This window comes from Struthio camelus, chromosome Z (genome assembly GCF_040807025.1).
Source record: "Struthio camelus isolate bStrCam1 chromosome Z, bStrCam1.hap1, whole genome shotgun sequence".
Classification (NCBI taxonomy): domain Eukaryota; kingdom Metazoa; phylum Chordata; class Aves; order Struthioniformes; family Struthionidae; genus Struthio; species Struthio camelus.
In genome coordinates this window covers 27,642,152-27,662,653 of record NC_090982.1, presented here as the reverse complement: position 1 = coordinate 27,662,653, position 20,502 = coordinate 27,642,152, and the positions used below count along the sequence as shown (strand labels likewise).

The 20,502-nt window shown below is 40.4% G+C and overlaps 1 protein-coding gene across 1 annotated transcript in view; it reads right to left on the bottom strand.

Annotated features, from left to right (window-relative positions):
• Positions 1 to 13,961, bottom strand: part of RORB (RAR related orphan receptor B) — a 134,016-nt gene extending 120,055 nt beyond the window's left edge. The window contains exon 1 of the mRNA XM_068927262.1: positions 13,812 to 13,961. Coding sequence (XP_068783363.1) covers positions 13,812 to 13,818 — 7 coding nt within the window. The 5' untranslated portion in view covers positions 13,819 to 13,961. The remainder of the gene's footprint in view (positions 1 to 13,811) is intronic.
• Between the last annotated feature and the right edge of the window lie 6,541 nt (positions 13,962 to 20,502).

Sequence of the window (20,502 nt, the reverse complement as noted above, 5' to 3'; positions counted from 1 at the left end):
TAGGGATCATGGTTTCTAAGTAGGAGTGGTGAAGGGAAACAAATAACCAGACTTGTACCATTTATTGCCTGGACAGTTATGAAAACAAAAGAATGAAATATGTTAATAGCTTAAAATATTAGAAATAATCTAAAACATGAAAATAAGAATGTTGTATTCAGCCAGTACAAGTTTACTGCATATATATATGTGCACATTGCTTGAAATTTGGGATTACAGATTTAAATGGAGACTGCTTGGAGACTGCTGATCAACGTTTCCATTAGACACTGAGAAAACCTCGTTTGCATACAACTAGGAAAGAAATTAAGTTTCTTTTAAAATAAGTTTTCTGTTGACAGATAGAAAAATACAGATAATCTTTCAGAACTATGGATTTAATCCTGATCTCCCTGCAATGTTTATACAAAACTCTATTTTTCAGCTGATTTTCTATTCCCCTGCAACTCAGAAGTCTGAAACATGGCTGAATATGGTTGAATATTTTTGATAGAAAGGCCCTAGCAGCTAGAAATACTGTAAAATCACTTAGAAGTCCATAACAGAACAGAAACTCTCATGTGTTTATATTAGGTTCCAAACTGTATTGTAACATATGAGACTGTCTTGATACGAAATACTAATACTCCCTTCATTCCTACTCTATTCTTTTTCACTACATGGCAAATTTTTTGGAATTTTGATAATATTTGGACTTTTTAAAAGGAGGCTCTTAAACCTAACATCTAAATACAAGAAGCAACCTGAAGTATTTTATGCACTTGCTACATAATGCCACTTTTTTCTGATATATGTTACTTCAGAACCAAATACATTCTTCTACTAAATCTAAATGATTTAGAATTAATGCTGGATGCAGAGCCTATACACAGATTACAGACGAGGGTTCAAGACCAGGTCGGCAGTGACTGAACAAAAATAAAAATGCCATGGTACTTGGTGGCCTGTGTGAAGTTGGTGGTCTCAATCCAGTCCTCAATGGACTTTGTTCGTAAAAAGCAAAAACAAAACCCACCACATAGCACTAATTGGCACCCCTGTTGGCACTGTCAGCAGCAAGGCCAAGGTTACAACAGACACGGGAAAAGAGTCTTTCAAGGTCAGTGTTGAGGCACAATAGGGGAATGACAAGGGACAGAGCCGGCCCAGGGGCCGAGGCACATGCAGCTCCTGATGTCTCATCTGCACCTAACGAGATCAGTCGGACAAAGACTTCTGCATGTCAGTAACCTCACCCATGCCGAAGAAAACTTTCGTCTGCTGAGAAAACCTCCAGGAACAGGTCCTAAATCTTTGCAGCGTACAGAGGAGCCATCAGTCTGGCACTTTTTCGTATTAAAGAAACGCATCACATGCTGAAGGCACTAGATAACAATCCCTACCTTCAAAAAACCCTTGAGAAAGTTCTGATTTAACTGACCAGAAAAATTCTGTTGCACAAAAATTTTCTCATTCTTTTCCTTACTGTATAAGGATGCTGATTGTAAGCACAATAATAGTGGGACTACTTTACCTATACCCTTTCATACCATCATACCTATACCCTTTCACAGAAAAAATAAACAAACTACATAAATACAGGGTTTTCTTGTTTTCCTGTACAAGGATAGTTGATAAATGGCATTATAGAAAATATGTATTCATACATATATCTATAGCTTAGTCCAGTATGAACAATTATAATCTCTTGTTCAGCCTGCCTTTCTAATGTCCTGAGTATCACGTCTCGCCTGGAAAGACTGTTTTCCAGGTTCATCCTTAATAGCTATTCAATAATCATTTTCTGTTAAGATTTCCAATAGAATAATATCTGTGATATTTTGTGATAGATGCAGCTCATGAAATGAAGAGCCAGAAAAAGTCTAAAAGAATATGAAACATACGAAAAACAAACAAACAAAAAAGCTGCAACAAATAACTGACAATCAGTGGAGGCGATAATTTAAACCAGTATACCACAGAGGGGAAAAAAAAAAATCTAAAAGCTAAAAAGGCACCTGCAATAAAAAAAAAAACCAGTAAGCATACATCACAATAAGTGGTTAGCTCTAAGATCAAGGTCTACAAAAATATAAAGCTGATATCCAAACTGGATTGGAAAATGACATTATTTTCTCTTTTTCCTCCTAATTACTAACTACAACAGTAGACTGATAGTTAAGGTATGCTTGGATGTCAACACATATCTCCTGTTGAAAACTGGTGGATTTAAACTCATAAGACAGGAAAATGATATTGTTTAATTTGTAAGGAAATGTTGTACCATCCTATGCATATATGTATCAAAATATCACCTGTACTCATGAAATATGAAACATGCCTATACGCATCTAAAATACATGCCCTTTTCAGTTACCTGGTTATGCAGCAAGTGAAAAATTGCTGATGGATTAGTATTATTTAAAATACCATAACAATCAGCCTCTAGATAGTGATCAGGAGTTTTATGCAAATAACTTTATTCCTTAAATGAAAATATAATTCCTAAATTTTTTATTTTATTCTTGACAGCAACTTTATCCTACTGCTCATTTTTGCCTAAAATGTAGCATACGTTCATACTGGGTCAAAAGCTGATGCATTCCTAAACATTTCAATAATAGCATAAAGACTTTTTTTTGAGACATATACCCTCCTTTAGCTCAACTGATCCTAAGAATGGATGAAATAGATGTTAAGTGATGACAGCTTGGCTCTCTGCCTGCTTTATGCTTAGGACTTACAAAAAACTAAAGGAAAGGTGGGAAAGCAGAGCATTCATGTAAGTGAACCTCCAACGCTATCAAAGTAGTTTTCTGAAAATTCAGATTTCCCTTTACTTTTGGTTATGGTGAGTTCTGCAGTTTGGTACTGTAATAAGCGCTGCGGGGTTGCTACAGAAGGAAAATTAGCCAAGGGTAGTTACTTAAAAAACACCTTGAAGAAATGGAAAGCATCATAACAGTGCTCTGCATTTCTCTGTCTTCTGAGTATGCAGAAAGGATCTAAAGGTGTTGTTTTACACAGGCAAAAAATGTTTTGCTAGTAGATAGGATGTTATCTCTTTGCTTCTACACATTTCTACTGTCTCCAAGATACTATTACATGAATTATGTGAACTCTACATAATAATTGTCAAAAAAATCTGAAAATATAGGCAAATTCTTTTACCACACAAAAGAAAGAGCAGGTATTGGCAACCAAGCACTGCTAGGGAAGGAGAGATTCATCTCTTAAGCACCCCTTCTATCTCCAAGGCTACAGTCACACAAATGCAATGGAGGTGCGTGAGGGCATCCAAGCCAAGATTTAATAAACGTATCCCAAACAATGATAAACTAAAAGGAACAAAAGGGTGAAAGGAACAAAAGGTCATTCTATAATATATGAACATGTACAGTGTATAGTCTTAGTGAACTAATTCTGCATTTTTTCACGAGTTTAGTGTCAAGGGCTTTTCCGAGTGCACTGCTTTTTAACAATGACTGAAAAAAAATATAAGAAAGAGAATGAGAGCCAGAAAAATAAAAGCTAAAAAAAAGCCCACATTTTATCCAGAGTTTAAAAGATCAGGTTTGGGCATATTTTGTAAATGCTATTTTAGTTTTGCAAATGAATAACTTGGCTGAAACGAAGCAAATGACAAGCTCTTACAGAGAGCTTACATAACTGTATATGTGATGTTTCAGCTTCCAGCACTCTCGAGTAGCAGAGCTCTGGATATACATAGTGAAATGAATGGGAGCGGATGTCGAATGTCAGCCTTTAGCTGAATACCAAATAGACTGAGGTCCCACTCCAGCAAATCTAAATGTAACACCAAGTAATAGAAAGTAGTACAATGAATAAGTTCCTATCATATATTGATTCTTTCACTTATTTCATTCTTTTTTGTTTGTCCCGCTTCCCTTTCTTTCTCATTTCTAACAGCATGCACACTGGAGTTAACTCTGCCCGTAATGAGCAGAAATGGAAAAGCCCAGTGCCTTGGAATATAGGACTGTTCACAAAAAACAAAAAATACACACAAAAAAACCCCAAAAAATTCCCCAAACCCCCAAACGTCAAAAACCCCTGAAAACTTTCCAAGTCCTCCTGCTTCCCCTGTCTTTTACAGTTCCACTTATCTCTGCTTCTTTCTTCCACACCTCTTTCTTTCTGAACAGCATCTCTTCTATTTAGTTCAGTCTTCCTCCAAAAATCTCCACCCTTTCTGCCCTCATTTTCCCTTGCATCTTCTAAAATTCCCTGTTAAAACTACATATTTCTCTCTTTCAGTTTTATGATGCAGCTGGTCCAGTCTTTTTCCTAGGAAAATTGCACCCCGTGAAAGATCTTAGTTAGTGTCCTGTTCTTCAAAGCACACCCACTAGACATAATAACAATTACTGATTTAGAACATCTTGGTAAATGCTCTTTACAAAAATAAATAGTGAAATTCTGGCAAGCTCAAATCAATGATAAATTAAGGAGGGAGATCCTGCACATACACCTTATGCAAAGAAAATGCAAGTTCTCTCCCCTCTTATCCTCTGAACTCAAAGTGATACTTACCAAGCTCTCCTTTCTTTTGAAAGTCCTTAGAGTGTAAACAACAAGTGAGCCATATAGTAAATTAGTTTTAAAGTAAAATGTTGCAGCCATATCTATAGGGAATTCTATTTCAGAATTAAAGATACAGCTTTGATCAACCATAGCTCTGCAGAGAGATTTTACTAGGTTGATGTAATACACTGTAACATACATTTGCTTGAAAAACTGATATGTGAACAGTTACTCCAGAAACCTTTGTGTGATAATTGTTGCTTCTCAAAACATCAAAGTAGTAGATACTGAATGCAAAGTTTTGGGAAGGATTAAAAAAAAAAAAGAATTAAATTGTGGTGTCACTGAAGACAGTGACAAGTGGCTAGTCATTACTGAATACTTTTGAAGTTTTAATATTGCAACAGCTAACATATCACTGGTAAGGCCTTTATTTTTTCAGTCAGTTCCCAATAAGGAATATACTTTCAAACATTTCCACAATATGTTTATGACAAATTTGAGTAGAAGAGGAACATTTCCACAATATGTTTATGACAAATCTGAGTAGAAGACTTTGGCATTCTTTAAGCTAAGGAATTATTTGCAGTTTGAGCTATTCTAAATTAAGGATGTTAGTGAACCATATTGTGCATCTATTGACACTGTTATTTTACCTTACTGCTTATTCCTTCTTAATCACTTGAGAGATAAATATAATCTGAATTTTTCAAAACTGACTATGGGTAAGAAGATGGCATATTTTAACAACTGTGATACTTCAGTAAAGTGCATTCCATTCCAATAAATGAAAACTGTTTTATTGACATATGACTTTAGTTCATACTGTGTAACATTCAAGAAATACTAGTAAAAATGTTGCTACTTTTGACTTTTTCGGTACATAGCAATGTTAATTTTAAATACAAATCTCCCACTATTCTAATTGATATGTCTAATAAAGATTGTTGGTGCAGTACTCCCTATGCAGTTCTATCTTTTGCTGTCCATTATAGCTTTCTAAAAATTAAAAGAAGAGTGAAGCTGATATTTTTCATAACATGTTTCCATACATATCGGTATAGGCAGAAGAAGTTGTGTCAGAAAAGAAGTCTGCTATGCTGACAGATAATGGTAGTAATTGGTACTTGTATAATTTTTATAAATGTGCTGAAACAGACAAATTATAATTTAAGTATGAATTCCTAAGCACACTAAAATAAATTCTGCTTGATCATCAGTACAACTTTCTCCCCCAAAGCTCCTTTTCTCTGCAAAGCTATGACCACAAAAGGGCACTGTGCCTTATCTAATAACGTTGCTTCTCCAGTGCTGTTCCTGCTCTGTACCGCTAGACTGTGCTGCATTTGTTCATATTTGTCCTCCTACTACTCTTGAATGTCTAGCCTCGCTTCTTTTGCGTGATCTGTCCTCTTTCAATTCAGTCCAATTAAATACAAAATAGAGTTCGTTGTGCAAATATTGCACAAAATCCCCTAAACAACCCCTGCTGAAGTAAGCCACACTTTCCATACCCCTTTTACCACTTCATTCTTCTTCCAGACAGACAAATATGAAAAGAAACAATAGAGCACCTATTTCACTACGTGGTCAGGACCTGAACTATCATATTTGTTTGCTTTTCAAAACAAGATGGAAAAATGAAAAATCAGCACTGCTACAGTGAGGCACTGAAGTGATCAAGGAAAAGAAACGTGAACAGTGCATCATGAAATTTTCTGAAAAGCAGTCTCCTTTGGCAGTTTCTTAAATTAAGACCTTAACTGAAAGCAGTTTATCATCACTTAATAAACCAGAGATTTTCAGGAAAAAGAAGGTGACAGAGGCAAATGTCTCTGAGCAATGTTTTTTACCTAAATATTGTCCTTAATTTTTAAACTTAGTGTCTATACAGTTCCCATATAGTAAGGTCATCACGCTATCCTCTTTATTGAAAGATTTTCATTTTCAAAAGACCTTTCAGAAAATAATTTGCTCCAAAATTTTCACTCTACTGCTATATTCAAATGGGAATATAGCACTGGCTCCAGGACTGCTTCATAATTCCAAGACCTTCTTAAAACGAGTAGACTCAAACACCGGAGTAATTATTATGAAAAGTTCTTAATCATTCTAACACAAGTTCTAATTGTCAGTTTACACTAAATAAACTAACCTCTGCAAATTACCAATCAGATTAAGACTATTACACTTCATCTACTGTTGTAGTGGGAATGATGTTTTAAGGGTTGCTTATTTATAAACAGCCTTGTCTTCACTTTTTGCACTTGAAGTTTATTTTAGGAGAACCATAATTTCATCTGAGACCAGCAACAACCTACTCCAAAACATAATATGCTACCCTCTTGACAGCTCATTATTTTGACAGTACACTGAACCGTAATTTAACTACTACTTCTTTGTGTTCTTTTGATCTGTTTTTTCTCCAAGAACATATTCACTCAAAAAAGTCATAATATATTTTCATTTTCAATCTACTGAATTGCTTTAGAGAGCTGAAAAACTACATGCAATGAGAATGCATGTCTTGTTTGGAAACGTTGCTCTGAAGAATGAATTTCACTTTTGGCTCACGTGGATTAATGCAGTAGAAGAATAGAATCTTAAAAAGAGTAATTTCTAGACGAGCTAGTTCAGGAAACCTTTAACTGGCCATGGACGACGAAAAGGAAGCAATTAGCTGTGAGATCACCCCGAGAGTATGTATAAGTAGATAGATATTCTGCCAGAGTGTATTTAAGACAGATTTTGTGATATTTGTCTAAATTACTTTTACAACTACACTGCCTTTTAGCCATACTAAAATGTTAATTATCTTATGTAGCATATTCCTGCCTAAATATAGTTCAAAATACCAGTATTTTCTTCACGAAAGGGTTGATCTGGCGATTATATACCAACAGGAGTGGGGCAATCAGAATAAGCATATCAGCATAATTAAACAAAGTAATTTATTGATCATTATCAGAAAAGCAATATTTTAGAACATCTTTTATATCTCAGCATTAGTTCAGTAGGGAAGAAATCCAACAACCACGCACTGTATTTAACATCTCTTTCCAGCAAATACGAACTTCCAGCCTAACAGCTATACTCCATAACAAAGAGTACAAGGCAGTTAGGAATAGAAGGCGATTTTATCAAAACTTCGGGGTAGCAAGATTTGTTAACACAGCTTCTTAGAACTTTGATTCCCTCTAAGCCTTTGTATTTGTTCATATTTCCCACAATCCCAAATTATTGGGTTTCACAGGGACACAGAGCAAACAGCCTGAAATCTGGTTTGCCTTATTCATGCAAGTAGTCCCGCCAAATCTAACTGAATCACTCACATAAACAAGGCCCACGACAACAAGACAACTCTTTCAAAATGAGCTCATCTGACAAGCAAGCACAGTTACTTGATGTTTACTCTTTAATGAGTATGTGGTTTTAAATGTCCATAATTGAGATTCAGATAAAAGTACGATTTTTTTCATTTATTAAGTTTTTGCACAGCAATAAAAGCACCAATCTTCCTTAAAAATTGTTGAGATGCATCATAGTTGCCAATTCATCCAAATAATTCATCATTAACAGCATAATAACAACATTTATGTCAAACTGAATTAGCCTATATACTTGCATTGGAGGCAGGAACAGCTGTCATTCTGTTTGCATAAACTTCCAGCAGAAAATGTCTGGCAAAGTTAAGCATGAGCATTTCTGCTTTATAAATAATAGTTCCAGGACAGCAGAAATACTGAGAGCCAAACCTCTCATCAACCTTTCTCAGAGAACTACTCAAATAAGTAAGCACTATTCAATCAAATAAGGACCAGATCACGATACTTATATTCTCTTCTCAGTCCTATACAGATATCAGTTTTCAACATACCTATGAGAGAAATATTAGGAAAAAACGGGAAAATAGCGCAATCCAAAATGCACCTTCTGTTAGACAACTTCAGTGACACTGTGCAATGTCTTATTCTCAAAATAGCACTGCAGCCTTTTCACCCAGACTGCATACAGAATCGAAAGGAACAACAGCATGGAACTTTGCAAACATGAAGCACAAAGAACAACATTTTGACATCTATAGTTTGTCTATGAAAGCCATTATGGCACGCCCCAACTGTGCTAAATGCTCAAAGCTGTTAAAATTAGTCTTCAGGGAAACTAATTTTAAATTCAAATGAATCAGGTTCTTTAAAATTTAAAGTTCTGCTGAAGTTGATTAAACCGGTTTATTACTAAGCGCAACAGTAAGTGATTTAGGACAACATCTTAGAAGTACAAAACAATGCACAAATACTGGCATATTACTATTATCTCATGATTCTATAGTGATGCTTCAATGTTTTCTTTTCATAAAGTTTGCTTTTATTCGCTTTTTGTATTTTTCCTTTTGTCCTATGTAACTACACCAAGTTATTTACACAACTATTATATTTAGCCTGATTTACCATAAGTGCCGTTATAACACCTGTGGTTTCCCTCATTAAGAGCTCAATAGACAGGGTCATGGGTTGAAAGGGCAGCATATGGGCTACGAAAGGGCTAGTTAACATAACCTATTATACTGGTGCACTGGTAAAGCTCATTTCTATTCATCTGATGATTAGTTCAATCAATATTTATTCTTGTGTGCTTCTTTTGTCTTTAGCTACAAAGCACACATTCTTCAATTTCATAGCACAGACCTTGTTTACTGTGAATTCACTGCTTTACTTGAGAGGAAAGAAAATGATTTCTTGGATAGTTTGGGATACATTCACTCTTTTGATCTTGTTTTCCTGCATCAGGTAACCAATGTGCATACTATGCTATAGCAAATTCTAGTTCCTGGAGTAGACAGTTCTATTGAAGATATACTGCATCCGCAGACTTCTTAATAGGTAGCTGTCAGTGTCATATGCTGCAGTATCGATGATAATAACTAAAGACTTTCCACTAGTTAGTGCAAGAACCACGGTTTAACTAGGAATTCTGTCCTCCAGTTTACTCAGAGCACATATTTGCTGTCCTTGCCATCTTTTTGTCCAGACTATATTTTTAATCACAAAACACAGATTAATTTGCCTCTCTCAATGCAATCAGGAGAGTATCATCAAATAGGTAAATCATACCTATTTATGAGGATTACTTATCAATATTATATGTAAAAGACCAGTAGTAGGTGTCAGATATTCTCCATATCACAAAGGAGAAATTATTTCTGGTTAATACATGCATATCTTTTTTAACTACCATAATACAGGCCACCAAACTTCCATCCATCAAAAATAGTTTGTCCATTAAAAATCAGAAAGAAAAAATTGTTTCCAAGGGGAAAAAAGGAAATATAAAGATGTTAAAATAGATAATTGTATATTGACACTCTTTCATTATGTACTTCTCCTCCTGTTCCCCCACCCCCGGCCCCCAATACCGTGGCATAGAACAACAATAAAAGGTAATGCAAGATGCCCTGTGGAATGTAAATATAATACAATTCAAAATAAAAGGATCATAGTAGTACAAGTAACTCTCACACTTCAGGTTGGATTTTGTTCATTTTAAATAAAATGCTATCACTCTGTGCTAGTAATGCACATTTGTATTTGCTAATATATAGTACAGTAATAGTTTATGACTGACTCATCATTTTCTAAGCATTTACTGATACATATTAAAATTGGACCAGTAAAGGCCTAACACTATAAACTTACTTGCACTCTACCTTATGTCAAGAAGCCTCGAGAAAGCCACATAGCATTATGTAGGTAAGTAGCTGCTGGATGCTAGAATAACTTACTAAGCAAGTTTCATTTGTTTTAATGAATATATGAAGGTTACCTGTTAAATGTAGATGTTACATATTTCTCAGCTATCCAAACTGTTTGTATACATTAATTAAAAAAACGCTCTCTCTCGGAAATACTACCGATAGAAAAATCTGAGTCAAACAAATACTAATTGCCTACAGATATTTCAGTGACACTGAGAAAACGGAATAACTGTCTAACATTATGTAACATGCATCACTGCTCAGTCGTGAGGTTAACAAAAGAATAAACCCCACAGGAAAATCTGCAGAAATACCTCAGCTTCAGAATTTTGAGGAGCTCCTTTTCTTTGAAACATAAGAGACAGATGAGTTGTAAGATCCCCAACTGAAAGTTTTAATATTGCTTTTGCAATAAAAAGGGATGCTCTGTATGACTGTTAATGCCATTTTCACAACTCGACTAATTGTGACTGTAAACTTAGCTTTTGTGTAGATATATATATATGTAGCGAGTGCCCAGAGGGAAATTTGTAGACTTGACACAGTATTTAGCCACTTGCTAGTTTTTTGAGTCTCAACTCATCTCACTAATTTTTTGAGCTGCTGTAATTTTACAGAGGAGTTTAACAAAAGTTAAACTACGCAAGATAAAACCCGTCAGTTCTATTTTCTTTTTAGTTAATCAGCACATTGATTTTGGTGCATTTAAAAATACGTCTATGTTCTGAAAACTCTCCAGAATTTTGGCATTAAAGGGAAGGGTGGAAAAAAGAAGGACTCTCTTGAAGTGTCATTGTCAATGTCATGAATGTCAGGCAAGAAAATCACCAACTTTTAAGACTTTGGTTCCCTGTTCAAAGGGAAGGACACGAACCTGCTCTGCTGATGAGCGCTCCAAAAGTGCAAATGTTCCACCTCCTGTATCGGAATATTGTTCAGCTATAAATCAGCATGGTTGAGTATCCTCAAAGGGATATAAAATAAGATTATGAACACAAGGAATTTTTACTTCAGATATCACATTACCAATGACTACAGTGTAGTTATGTAACAGCCAAAGTGTGCCCCAAAGCTTGCTGTGCTCCTGTGGGATGGCATGGCGCCACACTTGTGTCTGCCTAGCGCTTTGGGGTTCAGTAGGTGGTAACTAAGGCTGGACATTTTTAAAAGGCTCTTTGGACCCACCTTCTATGTGGGGCAGGGAAAGTGACCGCAGTAGCCTCTGATTGACCCAGGCATGTCGGGCTGAGTGCAGCAACTGCAGCTCAGAAAGACCACAGCTCGGCTGGGAAAGTTTGGAAAAAGATTTGTTCATATGTTAGAAAGCCAGCCTCTCTCTCCAAAACCTACTGCAAGCGTAACACAGTCACTCCCGAGATGCTGCGCCTTCCACAAGGAGGCTCATACCTGTCGCAGAGCATTAATTGGGGGAAGCCAAAAAGTCTATTAATTCTGATAAACGTTTGTTGCCTTTATTAGCAAAGCCGCAAAAACGGTAGAGGGATATGCTATTAACACAGGATTTCCTCGCTGGCTTACAGAGATGTTGAGCTCTGCTCTCCTCTCGATGTGCACCCGATGCGAAAAACCATTTCGGCAAACCTCTTGTACAGCAGCTTTCCCACGAGGGAGCAAGCCGTTTCGCTGCTACTCTCAGCCCTGCGTCCCGACCCCATTCCCCTCCATCCTGCTGAGAGAGCCGACGCGAAACGGGCGTGCGAGCGGGGGAGCATCCCCGCGCCTGGGAGCCGCGGCGCAGCCCGACTCTGCCTCCGAGGGGCCGGGGCAGCGGGGTCCCGCTCCGCTCCGCGCCCCCTGGCCCCGGTGAGTCGGGACGGGACGGGCCCGGCCCCGCCGCCGCAGCTGCGGCCGCGGCTGCGCGCCCGGGCGGCTCCAGGGCTCGCCGGCAGGAAGAGCCCTGCGCTCCCGCGGAGTCTCGCTCAGCGGTTCGTCCCCTCCTGCCTTCCCTGTCCTCCTTTCGGGCAAAAGGCAAACGGAGATCCTCGACGGAAGGTACCCACGGGTGCGGGCCGAAAAGCAGCCTCCGGGTTCCCGCCCTGCTGGCATGGGAGGCGCTTCATCTCAAAAGGCGAGCGCCGCAAGGGCCAGGATGCAACAGGGGCCGTTTCACCGAATCGAGAGTTTTCTCTCTGTTTCTCGCCGTTCTTGTGAGAAATAAATACTCCTTAGCGAATTCCTGCCAGGAGCCCCAAAGCGCGCACCCTGTGTATCTTCTGGGAAAGGTGAGAGGAGGAGAGTTTTTCCTTTCTCCTGTGCCAATGTCTAAGTTACCATTTCTCTAAATAAAAACACGCACATGGAAACACGCGATCTGTTAGGTCGGTTAGTACGGGATATCAGCTCCTTTAGCTGCATGTAAGAGGGAAGCTCAGCTAAAAGTTGTTTCCAGCGTGTGCGTCCCCCCCTTCCTTACAGACCGGAGACCCGAGAAATTAGCACCCGATGTCGCCGTCAGCCCCCAGCGCGTTCCCCTCCTCGTACCGATTGCAAGCCTTTCTCCCCCAGTGCTGCGCCCCAAGGGAAGCCCAGGTTTTGCCCCTTTATCAAGCCCCGAGGTGAAGCGAGCAGCCGGGGAAGGGAGAGCGTCGGGGTGGGGGGCGGAGGAGGCGTGCAACCCTCCCCCCCCGGAGGTGGGGGGGTCTCGCACCTGCGCCTGTGCGCACCTGCCTCGGGGACACGTGAGAGCAACGCGCACCCTCACCTTCCGCGCCCGCGGAGGGGCACGGCGGGGCAGCTGGGGCGCGCAGCCCCTCTCCAACCTCGGCAGCGCCGGCAGGACGAGCACCCCGGCACCTCTCTGTGCCTGGGGTGGAGGGCGGTCGGGGGGGATGCGCCATGCTCTCTGGGAGCTTCCCCACGGGTGGAGGGGCGGCTCTGGCTACCCCCGGAGGTCAGCTGCGCGGGGAGCCTGGCTGGGGGTGCGCGAAGGGCAGCCGCGGGCATGGCGAGGGGGCCCCGGGCGGCGCATCCCTCCCCGTCCCGTCAGCACGCCGCGGCGGCACCCCGGCTGGGGGAGAGCGAGACCAGAGAAAAGTCCTGAGAACAACTTTTTGGGGGAGGTTGGAGGGGGAGGGGGCTAGCAGCGCTCGGGGCCCAAAGGCAGGCCGGTCCCGTGATGCAGGCCACCTACCGCGGGCGAGGGCGTCCCGTCCGCGCCCCACGGAAGGATGAGGGGCGGCACCACAGAAGCATCGCCTACCACCTCCGCCCTCGCTCGCTGCGGCCCACGGTCACTCCGGGCTTCCTCCCACAGCTCGGCCGCCGAGCAGCCCCCCGCGGGCCCGCTGGGGCGCCCCCCAGCCCCCCGCGCCCGGAGCAGCGGGACCCTCGGGGCTGGCTCCCCCCGGTGCCCGGAGGGGACACGCCAGACAGACCACGCCGCGGGGGGCGCGACCTAGCAACTTTCTCCCACGCAGGCACCCCCAGGAAACCTGCACCCCGGCCCCTTCTCCAGCACTTTCACCCCGAAAAGAGTCACCCCCCCACCCCGCTCCGAGCCCCGCTCCGCCCTTACCTCGCATGGTGTTGGCGACTCCCTGCTCCGCGCAGTCATGAAGCTGGGAGCCCGGGCACCGCACCACAAAAAACCCGTCTCAGCACGCGTGGAGGCGGCAGCCGGAGCGGGTCTGCTCGGCCGGGAAAACCATTCCTCGGCGGCGGCGGCGCGGAGCGGCTCCGCGGCTGCCCTGCGCCTGGCGCGTTGTGGCGGCCTCCCCGCCACCGCCGGCCGCGCGTGGGCTCGGGGGTCCCGCGGAGAGCGGCGGCGGCTCGTCAGCTGCGGTGAAGCAGGGGGAGGGGGGAAGGAGAAGGGGAGTTACGTTAAAAAAATAATGACACGATCAAAAAAAAAACACTGGTAGAGAGCAAAGAAAGGAGGGCTGCGCGGCTGGCAGAGCATGTGCGCTTTCACATGACATCTGTGCCCGTGAGGAGCTCCCGTGAGGTGCGGATTTCCACCGCGCAGCGACAAGAGGCGCGCGGAGCGGGAGAGAGACCCAGCGAGAAAGAGGCAAAGCGGCTTATAGCGGGGGCGGGCGGTGCCGCCGGCCGGGCTCCGCCCGCTGTCAGCGCCGCCGCCAATCCCCGCCGCCGCCCCCCGCCACCGGGCCGCCCCCGCCGGCACCGGCACCGGCACCGGCACCGGCACCGGCACCGGCACCCGCCTGGCCCGGCCCGGCCCGGCCCCGCGCGCGGGCCGCACTGCCGCCGCCGCCGCGGGTTTCCGCGAGCGACTTCCCCCCCCGCTGCGGAGCTCCCCGGTACCCGCACGCCGCTGGCGCCGGCGGAGGCTGCGCTGGTGCGGAAAAATGAGTTTTGGCTGCGGAGGGCTGGAGCTTGGGGAGAGAGGTAACACACGCAGAACCCCCCCCCCCCCCTTCACGTCCCGTAATCTTATTCTTTATTTTTGCGGGGAGGGGCCGCGCTGGGCTGGGGAGGAAGATTAAAGCGCTCACCTCGATGGTAACGCATGGCCCTTGCACATCCTTTTCCGGCAAGAATGGTGAAGTTTGGCGGAGGAAGGTTCATCTTCTCACGAAAAGAGGGAATTTGGATGTCAAAAGCGGTGTGTTTACCGTGTTTAGCTGATAGTTCTGCAGAAATTGATCTGTTCTGAGATCAGCAGGATTTTTTCCCGAGTTGTGCCTCCCTCTCTGAATCCCCCTTTCGTGTTTTGCCCATGAGAAAAATTACTGCAAGACCTTTCCAATGTTATTCTTTCTCAGTGTAAATCATACTCTGAAACCTATGAACAAATCTCTCTCATCAGTCATCTCAGTGCATTATCTTAGAAATAAGTCCCTAAAAAGGACCCCGATGCAAAGTATCACAGTTTGTAACCCCAAGCTTGCAAAAAAAAAAAAAAAAAAGAAGCTCTAGATTTAATTGAAGAATATCTACAGAAAACTATGCACACCAAACTCATAAAACAAAATGGAGTATATTACTAATAAAGATACTTTTAACTTAAAGATGAACCTGACGGAGATTTATCCTTTCCTACATGAATCATGAGATTAAATGCTATTAGCTCAGTTATGCAAGACATCAGATGTATGCTCTCTTTTTCTCTTAAGGAGTTAAGAATCAGTACAGACAAGAGGGAAAGTGGTTTTTCCACTCTTGGTACCAACTAGCAAAACTTTGGTCCTGGAGAACATGGTGATAGGTTTACAGAAAGCATTTCACATGGCCAGCCTCTGTCAAAACACCTGTTTGAACACAAACTGGGAAGAACAGGAATAAATAGCTCTGCCAATATTGAAATTATTTAGATTTACCTGATCTTGGTGAATTATGTTTCAACTGAATTCAATGCAGTGAAATGGAGTCAGTTAAAGATCACCTATTCATTCTGAATTTGTAAGATGTTAGTTGCTTCTCATACTCTTGACCACCAAGCTTTATGTATTTTGCAATTCACTTACTGCATGAGTGGTTGCTAACATTTGCTTACGGCATTTTCTTGTGATCCCATTCACAAACCCTTATCAATTGCTTATATTTATTTCACTAACAGCAGTAGCCTTTCCAATACCAATCACATGATTTTCACCTTTGCCCTCCACAAGAATAGACACAAGAGTGGTATGCTTTCTTTTTAACCCAGGTTTCAGCAGGTGTGTGGTGGATGCATCCAAAGACTCTTATCAATGATTCTCTGTCATGTATTTTCCCATTGGCCGTCTCTTCAGCCTGATCATGATGCTCAAAAGTGTCTGAGATAACTGCAGCAAAATAGCCCTCACATAGCACTTTACAAAGTACATTAGCAGGCTTTGGCTCTACTGCTCATCCTTCCGATGCATATATTTTACCCACTGTCTTATGTGGAATTCAAGAGAAGGTTTAATTAACTCCTGGCTAATGCCTCAAGTTTTAGAAAAACATCTAGAAGAAAGGGCAGAGATTCTGTCTATTTCTTCTTCAGTATATTGCAACCAACACTTTTTTTTTTTTTTCCCTCGTGGCCATCCACGTAACAGTGGTAACAAAAGCTAGATGATTTTGAAGGGGAGGCAATGGATCTTTTTTCATATCCTGAGTCTTGTTATTGTCTATGAGTCTATGCCACTGCGACTTCTAGATTTAATTATTGTAAGGATACATGTTAACAGTAGTCAAACCTTTGGTAAGTAAATAACAAACTGTCTTCTGGCTGAGCAGTGCATTCACAATACTTTACACTAGTGCACTGAGGTCTCCGCTAAGTACTGGTGCACTTGTAACTAAAATTTAGATGGTGCTTTAGACAACATAGGGGAAAAACAAACAATAAATAAAAACTCCAAACTGAAATGTTCCTATTCTCTCTTAATTTGATTTTGATTCTGTTTCTAGATCTTTTTTTTTTTTTTTTTAACCTGCAAAGTTCAAATGTTTTGGGTCCTGAATACTGAATGTAATGCATTTTTCTCTCTATCATTTGGAACAGTAATTTTCGTTTATTTATTCATTTTTAGAAGTTCTACTACACTTTTGGTTTATTCTTCTACCTTGTTTCAACACAGTCTAAGTATACTCAAACTCTTAAGTTAGAGCTTACATTTTCGTTAGCTGGAGCAACTTGTTCAATTTACACAATTTACAGTTTATTCTAGTACTTACAGTGAGGTATTGTCTGCTAAGCATTAATAATGAAGGTATTAAAATAATGCTTACAATAGATGTACCTGGGCTTCTTCAGTGAGCACCAGACAAATAATAAATCCTTTATTCCCAAATGTATGATTCCTGAAATCATTATACTTTCAAGTGGATAAACAGGACAGAGGAGAAGGCGCATGATCTAAGGTCAAAGGAGATTTATAATAAATTTAAAAATTGAACATAGATATCTTGAGTGGTTAGATAACCTGAGTGCCGGAATTCAGCCCCGCCATTCTTGTAAGATGGTAGTTATCCTAGGTTTCAAAGAGCCTTTAACTGGATTTCTCTGAGTTCACAGGCACACTTTAGATGAAAAGTTTAGGAATACGGCGGGGGGAGACCAGTTGTAAGGAAATAAAATATAATAAATATAGTTGTTTTACTTTAAAATGTTAATAAACATTTTATAAAAATGAATATAATATCTGCTGTATAGACTAAACAATGAGAAATTACTTTTCAGAATACTCACTTGCATTAGCACCTTTCCCAAGGCTTTTCACATGACAAACTTTGTAAGGCTATATTTAAGGCCACACAATTTTATAAATTTAATCTTTTGCAATATCTGTAACAAGTTAAGCCTAATTTAGTTGCTTCATTGAAAATTACTGAACAGAAAACAGTCAAGTAACAAACTGTGCCTACAGGCCCCATTCCATTCCCCTGGATATCAACAGCTAATTTCTATCCGGAGGAAAGGAAGCCAGATCCTTGCCATAGCCAAAATTTGTTTCTTAAATTCAATAGGAGCAAGATTGGTCACAGTTTTCTTAGTCTCATCTGTCTCCAGCAGATATGGTCTCAGTGCCAGACATTCCTAACTGTAAGTCATATAGTTTCTAATTTTGCATTTTACGACTTCTGCATGGAATTATTTAGAGACTCAAGAATCTGCACTTCTTCCATAGATTCTTCAGTGTAAATTCATTTTCTAAATTCTTCCTCATTTCTTTATTGTCTACTGTCTGAAAAAATGGTAGGCAAAGCATGTCCACACACTATTCCTTGTTGATTTTATCTCCTATAAAATCTTATAAAATTTCAGACTGTTTGCACAGAATATTATTTAATTCAAGATTTGTGTATTGTTTCTTCAAATTCTGGTACAATTGTTTTAAAAGCAGTTCTAAAAAATAAGATGCACAACCAGAAGCGATTTTCAGTAACTGAAAATCTTTAATTATGCCAATTTTAGAAGCTATGATGTAATGTATTATGCATGACAGGATAACCAAAAACTTTTTTAAAAAAGGAAAAAAGACCAAAATAAAACCATAATTGATTATTGCCTCTGTGTTGTGAGATGGAAAGCAATTCCTAGCAGCAAAGAATGAATCTCAACTCCTATAAATACTCTATGACGTTTAAAATTTGATGTTTCCTGTAATATTGCAGATTTGCTATCAAGTTTGCATACTCAAGATAGCTAAAGATTTTTTTTGTAAACAGATTGTTTTTAAAGTTTTATTGAAGCTAAGTGTTATGTAAATGTCAAGCATTATTTCTTTCCATATATTCTCTCTTACCCTTTTGGCAGGAGTTATATCCTCACTTACACCTGCTTTGGAAACAATATTGATAGCTGGGCAATTGTATAAAATGTTTCAGTTAAATATATGTTTGAGTACCAATGGATAGAGAAAATCAGTTCCAGGAGAGAAAATGCTTTCACATGATTTTATCCACCATTTTTTTAGTGATGTTTACATAAGATGATTAGCAATTGAAAAGACTGGATATAAGGGTATAATTATTTGAAGCCAAGCTAACCCCAAAACACTGCAAACCTTCAAACAATAATCTGGGTCATAAAACCCAGTATAGAAAAGAGGCAAGTCTGATGGTAGCACCAATGCCCAAATACCCGGGAGCTTGCTCTGAAGAAACTGCAGAATATCTGAAGGTTTCTGAAACGAGGAGGCAGCAGTGAAAGACTGCCTTCCTGAAGGACAGAGCTCAGAGATGCAACGACCTTCTGACGCTCATACCTGCATTCTCCTGTTCTTGGAGAGCCAAGCACTCCTCAGCCTCTCTGAGGCCATCAAAGAGCAAAAAAGGGCTTCAACAAAGGATTCAGGAAGACGAGAATTTGGAGGAATAAGCAGGCAAGATAAAATGCACTAGGAAAGAAGCAGAAAGACAGAAGAACCTATGCAGTAGTGCTTCAGACCCTCCCATTAGCAGTCCCTGAGGGACAAGGCACTGTAAGTGGGGGAAAAGGTGTTTCTTTCAAGGTTTGCCACCTTTTCTGTAATTTAAAAAATTACAGAATTACAGAATTACCACGTTTACTGTAATTTAAAAAATGAGGATCTCTTGCAACCAAGGATTTTCCATTTTAAATGGATATTGACCTTCTCCCTCATGTAAGCCGTTCACTTTTTGAATTTTTGTATTTTATTTCACTGAAAAACAAAACTCAGAATAGGGATATATCAGGAAATGAATTCATTTCTAATGAAATCCCAGCTTTCCTATAAATATTTGTGCATCACAGTTTTGCTTTTCAAAATTAAAAAAAGTTAGAGTGGATTTTTAAAGATTAATTAAAGTTTTCTCTGTAGTAGGCAAAATGGATGGCTCTCCTATTTCTGAGTTAATGTCTGTTTAGAAAAATCATTTTTAGTGCAGTGCCTTTAGATGAACCGGCTATTTCCCTTTCCATATTCTTGTGAATTTTGACTGACCCAATAAGTGTTCACATTTCAGTGTTCTGCCTTTCCTGTGGCTTTTGAGATATTTAGAGCTGCGTTCTGTTTTAGACTAATCTCCCTTGTATGTTATGTCTACCTCAATGGTCATAGCTTTAGTTGTAGCTCATAGCTACAGTTAAGGATGCTTAAGAGCTTCTATTCTATAGTTGCTTTTTATTTTCTTCTAAATTTTTTACATTAGTTCCTTCTTTCAGGGTTGAAGGTATTTATAGAAACATCTGATACAGGGAACTTCTTTATGTAAGACACATTTAGTACATAACACCATTCCAGACCTATCCTACAGAATTGTTCTTTTTTTCTAAATTTGCAAAGTATGACTAGTAAATGCAATAAAAAAAATGAACAAGTGTAACCTATTCACACTGCATATACTGTACATACATTGGGAAGCATATACAGTGGATTGCCTCCAATTTTTTGAGATGAAACCTAAGACCTCTTTTAGCATAATTGTCTTTTAAATTGATGCCCCAAAATAAGCTAATTCTCAGATAGCTGGAAATAATATGCTTAAATGCTATTCAAAGAGTAAGGTTAGGGATGTTCAGAATGCCCATTGTTGGCCCAATTTTGTGAAATGGATAAGAACAGAATCAAGGTTTTGAAAATGCACACACTGAAAAGACAGGGGCATTTTTTTCTTTCTCTTTTTCCTGTTCTTCTCTCTTTTTATGTGTTGAAGTAGATATTTGAAGAGAATAAAAGAGCCTACAGATTGCTTACCACTATTTTTGGCATGATCCATTTACAGGCCAGTGTAAGGGAGACAGGATAGTTATGTCAGATAACAAAAACTGTCTCCAAAAGCAGAAGTGACTGTCCATGTTCTCCTTTCAT